This window comes from Erithacus rubecula (genome assembly GCF_903797595.1).
Source record: "Erithacus rubecula genome assembly, chromosome: 4".
Classification (NCBI taxonomy): Eukaryota; Metazoa; Chordata; class Aves; order Passeriformes; family Muscicapidae; genus Erithacus; species Erithacus rubecula.
This window is the reverse complement of record NC_136686.1, coordinates 58,893,488-58,903,148: the sequence shown is the minus strand read 5'-3', so window position 1 is coordinate 58,903,148 and position 9,661 is coordinate 58,893,488. Positions and strand designations below refer to the sequence as shown.

The following is a 9,661-nucleotide window of genomic DNA, read 5'->3' as shown; positions in this document are numbered from 1 at the left end:
TTTTTACTTTAAAGCCATAATTAGGGAGAAAGTAGAGCACAGTTGCTGAAATAGACAATTAGCATTTCCCAGTCATGTACACACACAAGGCTCATCAGCCAATTAGAGCTGGAAAATCTGTTCCAGACTGAAGCACATCTCAGCTCTTCTAGCACAATGAGGGAGGGAAAGCCATGGCAGAAGAGCAAGATAAGATATAACTACAATTACTTAGGAAAAAACATGAACAGGCAATGCTTTCCTGGAAAAGATGTCCTGAAAGGGATATTTATGTGAAGAGAGGCCTGTAATTTCTTGTTGTCCCCGCACCTCCTATACTTCTTTGGAAGAGTTGCTGCTAGAGTTTCTGTATTCCATGATCTACAGACACCACCAACACATCTTTGTGCCTGCAAACATATTTCATCATCCTTGCTGCAATACTGAGAACTTATGGTTGCTTAGAGTTGATGACCAAATAGGTGACCACTTGTCAGAAATTTAAGCCCTTGTAAAGGTGGTGTTTTCACCACTTAATTAGTGGCTTGTTTGCAGTTTTCTTCTGCCTTCACTCAGAGTCAGGATTAAAAGCACGAAGGAGACTAATTTCCTCGGTTTTGGGCTCGGTTGTTTATTAAATCTTAAGTGCAGAGAGTTCTGCAACACTTCTAGCTACCAGCTAAAAGAGAGCAAAATGGAGGAGAGTCTAGCTAGTTACAAGGTTTTTTAAAGCTAAACAGTCCAACAGAGAAATAGCACCTATATTATTTATACTTTTGACTCAATAGCCAAACTCCTGTGGCTCAGTGTGACACTAACTGTCCAACCAGAAACTCCTACCTGAAACCATGAAGAAGAAGGAAGAACACCAAAAGGAAACAACACCCAAAATCCTCCATCTTGTCCCATACCTATTACTATATTATAAAAACCTCAAATTTAAACCACTTCACCATGTGAACTCACACACTTCTATTTTAACTACACACCCATGACTTTAACTCCATCCCTCAAATTTGGGAGCCTTCTCCAAGGCCTCAGATCAAAAGCAGTGTTCTCCAGGGACTCAGTGCCAGAAAGCATGGAAAGCTCAAAAAACCCATGTTTCTGGGATCCAACAAGCACTCATAAAACTATGTAACAGCTCTCAGTCAGATCTGATTGATCAGAGGTAGTTGCCTAAATTGTCTCCTCTGTGTGCTGCATTAGAGAGATTGAAACACAAAGTCAAATGTACAAATTCAAGGTTGAACCGCTCATGAATGGTTTAAACTCAGATATCTGTTTGACTTGTTCTGTCTCAATTCTTTATGAGAATGTTAATAAGATTGAAATTCTGGCTTTTAGTGAATAATGAGATATCAGACATTATGGAATAAAGGCTTTCCTTTGCTATCTGGGAGGCTTTGATGTGATGTGATCTAGCCTCTACCACCACAGCTAGGACTGCTGACAATTCATGTTCCTGAAGCTGTAAAGTAAGGCTTGCAGGACTCTCTTACCAGATGAATTTGAGTTAAATACACAGTTGAAAGTTTTCACAGTGGCATGAGGCACTGCCGTGCTAAACCACCTGTGTGTATTTGCCTTTCTTTATTTTTGTGCAAAATTTCAGGGACCACCAGCCTCTTCACTCAGGAATTCCAGACAGAACACCCCCTTTGGGGTGAAAGAAGCTTTAAACAAAAGTACTGAAATGTTTTTATAGTTGGTGCTCCAATGCCTAGGGGTGCTTGGCTCTGGAAAGGAATTCAGGTGAAATACAGGGTAAAATCTGGCTTCTCATCTGGAATCATAAAATCTGGTGTTCTAAGAAATCAATTATCTAGACTCCAAGAACTGATCCACCTTTCTCCTTCCATGAGGAGAAGGTACAGTTAGCACTTGTGTTAAGAGGTTCTGCACCAGGATAGAAAGGGAGATCAAGAGTTTCTGGCCCTAGGTTTTTGACTACTTCTGATTCTAACCTAGTAAGAATTAAAAGTAGCAAGAAGAGTCCTCCATCTCTCAACCAGTATTCAAACAAAGACAAAATACCCTTCATCTTTGTGAATTAAAAATCATCTTCCTCTAGGACTAGCTTCATGTGAAGGAATAACCTCAACCATAGCATATTCTTCATCTGGCTTAGTGTAATCCAAATGGATTCACATCAGAATAGGAGTTTTTGGAAAGCACATATGGCACAGTCAGGCTGATACCTCTGGCCATTAACTTATTCTTACTGCTAGAAAAATTGTGTAAGTCCATTAGACTTGTTCAGGATTGTACCAAGATGACATGTATGTACATCCATTCAGCAAAGCAGCTGAGGCTCCTGGTGCTCAGAGAAGTCTTTGTCTGCTGCCTGTAAGATTAGATGTCTACTGGAACAGATTTCCTGAATTAAGCTCTCAACTGCACTGACTTGTCATTAAATTAAAGTGTATACTTTGCCAGAAGTTCTTTCTTAATGTCCTTTCTCACTGCACATAGGAAAAATAAACAATTAGCTCCTGGATACCTTTTTCTCCTTGTTTTCTATCAGAGTGACTCTGTGAATGTCAATAGTGTTCTTCATTTTCTCCTGCTGAAGACAACCAGGCTGAGCTTGTCAAGACTACTGAATAAATTGTAGCTCCTGCTGCAGTACAGTGTTTGTGGAGGGGTACTTTCATTGTAGGGAAAACATCTGATTTTACAAAACAGACCTGGTGTTGGACCAGCATAAAGATAGTTACACCTGTGGAGTGAATGCATGGGAAAGGAAATGCTTCCACATTTCTGCTAAAAACACAGGAAATGTCTGTACCCAAAAGTACCTGCACCTCCAGCAGGCTTTTACCTTCTGCTGCTGGGTTTAGCTCTATCATGAAAGGGTCAATCAAGAAATTTAACTTGAGAAGCATTGCAGTTGGAAAAATTATGAGGGCAAAGTAAGAGCCAAAATGTGACTTTCCCAGTCATATACACAGATATTCTGGTAAAATTAAAATTGCAAATCTAAGTCATGTGAAAGAGAACACACAAAGCTCTATGGAATTCCTGATTTGTCCACACATCCTTGGTGTTACACAAGGGATGCTGGGCAAGAGGTAGAGTCCTGGAAACTTTGTGTGGGCCTAGTTATATCAACCATGCATTTTGTAAAATCACAAATTCATAAAACTTAAAGGAAACCCGTCTTATTAAAACACTTCGGAATTTTAATGGCCATTAAAATTTGACTTGTATTTAACAATCTGTCATCTAGCAGACACTTATGATGGACTTTTTTTTATGCTGCTTTAAAAGTGTTGTAATTGTATCTGGTGATGTTAATTGGCAGAGGTGGCAAAACTTAATTGCAGGCAACCTAATTTTTGACTGCCTATGCCGAGGTGAAGCAAGAGAACTTGTGAAAACCCGGATGCCCTTTGGGTGGCGCCGGCTGCAAAGCATTTGTTTTCTGTTCTTGCAAAATAAAACTGAGAAGGGTCCCAGCCTGGTGCTGCCTGGGAGGGCAGCAAATCCCTGCCTGCTTCGGGTACTGCTGGGAGAGAGAAAAACCACAGAGCATCAGGGCCAGCTGACAGGCAAAGAGGGAACAGAGAGTGGAAAATGAATAGCATTTATTTGTAAATGCAGATTGTATTTGGTATGTGCAAGCCATTTGTCTTTCCAGTTTCTGTTTTTATATGGCTACTGAGAAAAAAAAATTGCAAGCATATTTTATTAGTTATTAATTTTTAAAAAATTATGATGTTGGTGTGTACACCCATGAATAATGCAAGCCCTTCCCTACTCTCACAGCCAAAAGAACATAGAAGGCACTAACTTCCTCTCTTTTTCAGGGTATAGTAATATGTTTATGTTATCTTAAGAGACAGGAGTAGGCTAGGTGGGAGGAACAGGTTCTAACACATGCTCTGAATGCATAATTACAGCTAGAGATCAAGGGCTGGCACACCCGCTCTGGGGTGTAAACTGGTGTGGGCTGTGAGATCTTTGGCCAGATCTGACTTTCACCAGCAGTTTTCACACATAAGGCCCTGGGCTGGGTGGGGAATGTGAGCATGGGCATAGCCAGTCTTGCCTCCCACCCAACCTGCTGGGCCAGCAGAGCCAGGGAATGCTGCACTGTGCAGCTGGATGAGCTAACCCCGTCCAGATCCAGGGATTTGGAAACCAGCCTCTCTCCCAGCCTGGCTTCCTGGGCTTGTTTTTGAATTGCTTCAGTTTACACATCCTGGTGCCTACCTTGTTCCACAAAGTCTTCTCCTGGTTGTGACCCAGAATATAAATCACAGAATCAGAATATTCTGAGGTGAAAGGGTCATCGAATCCAACTCCTAAGTGAATTGCCCACATGGGGATCAAATGCACAATGTTTGTGTTACTAGCACTGGGTTCTGCCCAAAAGAGACAATAAATGCTGTATGCCACTGATATTTCTAATGTATCATGCAGCAACCTGCCCTTCTAGGAAGCTGCAGTGTGCTGGAGTAAAAGGATTTTAAAAGGTTAGCTGCAGCCTCAGTTACTCATCCATTTCTAATATCAGATCTAGAAAAACATACTCCAAAATTCCAAGGAAAGAGACACAGGAACTTCATTATTCAACACAGAAGGCTTTATTTACAATTAAACATAAGGATATCAGGAAAAATATTTGAGCTTTATTTTATTCTTATTTTCATTAATGTTTCTAATGAAAGTTTACCCTGCACTGTTTGAACAACTGTAAATACTTAACACAAGCCTTAGTATAAAGAATTAACAATAACTGTGACTGATGCCTTGGATAAAGTAACTACAAATTACAATTCAAGTGCAGTCTAGCTGCTGGACATAGTTAAAAAGCCCAAACCTGCATTGAGATCAATGAGATTATGCATATGGACAAACATGTGGTTGTGTCCATATAAAATTTGGCCCTGAGACATTTAAAATCACGGCCTGACTTGCTGGATCACTGCTGCTGGAGCGCCACATAGTACTAAACAACACTAGAAAAGCAAACACTAACTTACTGACAATGTACTTGAAGTCAAATAAAACAAAGCTGAAATGTTAGCATATAAAAAACTACAGGAGCACTGCTGTTGTTCCTTTCATGTGAGATCCTGACACGAAAGACATTTTATTATAAAAAGTTGGTGTCAGATCTTGAACCACAGCAGAGCTCTGCTTATCTTAGAGGAGATGTGGCTCGAAGGCTTTAGCTGTCCTTATACTTTTTTGACCAGTCCATAGGACTCTAGGGATGGCTTCAGTTGTGTCAAATTGTCCCCAGACGAATATGGGAACAGAGCACCACATGGCACCAGCAATACTGTGGGTATGAGGGCAAGGTGTTTTTCATTGACTAGCCAGCACCATGAGTAACCAAATGCACAGGCTGAGAGCAAACCCTTCCCTCCAGTGCACTCCAGCTGCCCTGGCTGCTGGCAGCTCCAGCTCACAGCTGGAAGGAGAGTGCACCATGTACCTCACACACCTCACCTTCAAGAGTAATGTCTTGGGATTTCTGTGACTCATCAGCTCTACTGATAGCTACAAAACTTTGTCCATGAGGAACAATGGAACAAAAACACCAGCATTATAGTCAGTTGGATTTTTCCTTTATTTCCAAAGGTAAAAACATCTTACTAAAGATACTCAACCAAAGACATTGTCCTTTGTTAGTATGATGAACCTTTCTGGTTTAAAGTCCATTGTAATATTGTTTGCAAAGAGCAGGATGTGATAGGCTGGCCATATTTGATTTCCCTTTTTCATTGCAGCTCTTAAATAAGGGGATAAAAGATCCAAAAAGAAATCTTAGAAAATTCTGAACTTAGGCTCTTGTTCTGAATTTATTGAATCCATGGAAAGAGACCCTGCAACACTCTGTATTTGCCCCATTTACTCTCAGAATAAATACAGCATTCAGATCAAATGAAAAAGTCAACTATTTGTAAAGATGTCAGTGCTTGCTACCTGTCTACAGGCTGATGCACCTCATTAAACAAATGGTTGCACAAATTTCCTTGTGGCAGATAGTTTATCAGTAAGTAATTGGGGCTACCTCTTTTCATTTATGTGCTTCTATAGCAAGTGGAACGCTCTGATGTTTGACCAAAATCAGTATCTCAGTCCTTCCTGACTCTGAAGCATTTTGGAATATTTTCTCTTGGCCTGTCAGGTGATAGATCATTCTCCAAGGGAGGCCTTGGGCCAAGTGGGCTTAGGGCAGTGCAGAGGCTGGTGTTCAAACAAGAGCCAGAAATCAAAGCTCACAGGAGGCAACAGGAAGAGCAGTGGAGCAGGGTGGGAGTTAGGCAGTGGTTCAGAGTAATAAACAGCAGTGGAGCCAAATGTTGATGAGCTCCATCAACATATGGATGACTGTGATGTATCTGTCAGCCATCTCCATATATAAATATAAAATGGATGAGCCACATACTTTAGTAAGTCTTTTATAAACGTCATGTATTACGGTTAGTAACTTTACATAATAAACTTCACATTCAATGCAATTCACATCCCTGAATAGAGGACAGAGAGCAGTTCTATCGCAGCAGCTTCCATTCCTTGAAGGAACAGAGAGAAATATTGCAATAAGAGCATCTAGAGCACAGCATGAGCTCCAAATTGTTGTCATTCCCAGCCTGTGCTCAGAGACGGAACATCAGCAAGCGGCTTTCATTTTTCTTGCAAATCCAGAAGAAAATGAGTAGCAAGTTGCATAAATGGCAGAAGGTGGACTAAAATCCAACTGCATCTCAACTTCAGTCTGCTTGAATGCAATTTAAAATGCATAACGAGTTTCAAATAAAGTCTTTTGATAGTGTAGTTTCCACAGTGGCCTCTTTAGAGATGTCAGAAGTGTGGACCTTCGAAAACATCAGCTTATTTGGGTTAGTAAGCTGGTCTTCTCAAAATGGAAAATTGTGTTGAATTCCATAGCACGTGGATTGACTGTGCCTTGAATCATACCTTTTGTCTCTGAATTTTAACAAGCTGCTTAGCTGAAATTTCAATTGAACATTGACTGCCTCTGAAGTCTTTTCACCTGTTGTGAAATAAAATCAGAATTCAGCTTATGATGAGGTAAGGAATACCTCTTTAGTATAGCATACTTTTCACCACAATGTTCATGTCTCTGCACTTCTTTTAAATAACTCCAAAAATGTGTTTGCTTTCCTAGATATCAGCACATTAATCCACCTCTTGGTCAGTCTGCTCCTGATGGGAATATATTCACCTCTGTGGGCTAGGTATGTCCAGGAGGTGCTCAGACCAACATTACAGTGATGCACCACTGTGAGAAAGAAGTGAGAAACCAGCACTCAATAGAAAATGTCATTTACAATGGGTTCTCTGAACATCAGACAGGGGGATGTCCTGGGAGAGTACAGCAATCTGCAGCTGTGTGACCTCTGTCTCAGAAAGGTGCTAGAGGACACTTCTGAGCAGTTTAACAGTCTTGAATAAAATGTTGATTTCAAAGAAATCACAACAAAGAAAAATGTTCTTCTTCTGATGTAATTCCAAATGCCCTCACCTGAGTTAAGAGCATTCTGAAAGATTTAGGATGGGAACTTGAAAATATTCGGCCAATTATCTGGATGATTTCCTACAGAACACCTACTAAATTTTCTAGCATGTAAAAAAAATCAGAACAGAGAGAAATAGTAATGATTCTGAACTCTTGAAACCCTGAGGATAAATCACTGCTGAGAACTTAGCTGCTAGGTGCTTACTTACTTATTTCAATTTCTTGGACCTGCATATGAAGAAGGAGCCCATGAAGGCCACGAAGAGCACGGAGCCTCCGATCATCAACGCCATCTGCAGCACGTTCAGCAGCTCCAGCCGGCCCGAGATCTTAGCTCTGAACATCTCTGCCTTCTCATCCCCAATGACAGCAGACTGAAACAGTGCAAGGAAAACAGCACTGAAAGGTACATATGCAAGCACTCACTTGCCAGATACACTCTTGGTGCGATGAGAATCACAGTGTGAGTTTAATTGCCCAGCTTCAGGGCACTGAGAAGGAAAAAGCTAGGTAGTTTTGTTTGTTTGTTGTTTGTTTGTTTCAAAACAGAGAATATTAATAGACATAAAATATACTAACCTCATTCAGCCAAAGAAGAGGGAACACATAGGTTCTGTTAACTTTTTTTAAAGGACTGAAATGAGAAAATAAGTACAGCATGTTACTTTTATTTTGATACATAAGCCCACTCTCTACTTAAACATTTTTCTTCTCTAACTGTATTTCTGGCTTCCAGATGTACCTTTTAAATATACTTTTGAAGTAAAAAAAAAAAAAAAAAAAAAAAAAAGCAAACCAAAACTACAATCAATAACAGCCATTTTACATATTGGGCAACCATTATTTTCTGTCTAATCTTCTGTATAGGGGCAATCAGACACAGAGAGGGTTGAAGATCTGTGTGGTGCTCATATGCACAAGATGCCAAAAGTATGTTTATCCATGCACATTTGGGCCAATGAAGGGGAAAAAAACAGCTAGAGACCCATTGACCCTTCTAATAAAACCATATAGTGACAAGAAATACATAAATTCCCTTTCTCACTGGATTTATTACAGAAAATACAGTTTGTGGTTTTTCCTCATGACCCCCATTTGAGTTTTATAACAAGTTATTTTTAAGAGCATTTGTAAGCTTCTGTAGGGAAATCAAATGTGTGTTAAAATACTGGGGCAGTGTCCTGTTCAGGAAGATTTATTTAAAGCTGAATAAGCTTTGGGGAAGTATTTTCATTCCTTTATCTCTAAGACATTTCTACTGACGCTCTCATAGATCAATCAGCCCACTTAAAAATTCTTTAAAAATAAAATAAAGAAGAACTTACTCAAGGAATCTTGAAGGCTGCACAAGGAGATTTACTTGCAGCCTCTTTGCAAATCGTAGTGTAAAACCAGTCACCTAAAACCAGTGGAAAAAAAAAAACCAAAACAAAAAAAACCCCACATTAATTTAAATTCCTTAATTAGGTATCAAAATCTATAATATGGACTGTGTCAAAAAGCACTTTGGGATTATTTTATTCTTGTGCTTTGAAGGATTAATTTTTATCAAATGGAAATGTTTCTCAGGGTTTCTCATTTCTCATAGAAGTTCTAATTTTGTGGCTTTACCATAGTTACCATTGTAATTTACATTTAAACCTGAAGAAAAAGTTAAAAAACATTAAATCAATCATGGCATATTTCATATAAAAATATGCTTCAGAGGGTTTTTTCCACCAAAAAACAGCTAAATTTCTTTTTCAAAATGAAGGATATTTAATTTGCAGAGAGCTGAAAAAAAACCTTTTATATCAGGACAAACAGACCCATACAAAGGTCATATCTTTTCTTCATATCTTCCCTCTACTCTGTCTTTCACAAAAAAAAAAAAAAAAAAAGTGATTCTTGAAAATTTTGTGTAATGTTTAGGAAAATCTGTTTGATGGTTCTATTCCGAATAAGATGAAACAAAGATTTAACTTCATTTCTCTGAAGTTACATAGCTCATCTGCCTAATTTTTAGTGAGAAATTATCAATTTTACCTTTAATTCAAAGTGCAAAATAGAAATTTAGAACCCTTGAATTCATCATACAATTCAGAAAACTTTGGTAAGTACACTTAAAGATCTGAATCACTGACACAAAAATAGAGATCATTTGTAAGAAGTCAAAATTTGTAAGAAGACAAAACAAATTCA

The 9,661-nt window shown here is 39.1% G+C and overlaps 1 protein-coding gene across 6 annotated transcripts in view; it reads right to left on the bottom strand.

Annotated features, from left to right (window-relative positions):
• Positions 1-4,548: 4,548 nt before the first annotated feature.
• The window catches only part of CD36 (CD36 molecule (CD36 blood group)), a 29,536-nt gene continuing 24,423 nt past the window's right edge, over positions 4,549-9,661 (bottom strand). For 5 of the 6 annotated variants that reach the window (XM_079303172.1, XM_079303168.1, XM_079303170.1 and 2 more), the window contains exons 11-14: positions 8,806-8,879; positions 8,060-8,114; positions 7,690-7,854; positions 4,549-6,994 (exon numbers count right to left, since the gene is read on the bottom strand). In XM_079303172.1, coding sequence (XP_079159298.1) covers positions 7,690-7,854; positions 8,060-8,114; positions 8,806-8,879 — 294 coding nt within the window. In that variant the 3' untranslated portion in view covers positions 4,549-6,994. Of the gene's footprint in view, positions 6,995-7,685; positions 7,855-8,059; positions 8,115-8,805; positions 8,880-9,661 lie in introns of all 6 variants that reach the window. The other variant, XM_079303173.1, reaches the window with a different exon arrangement.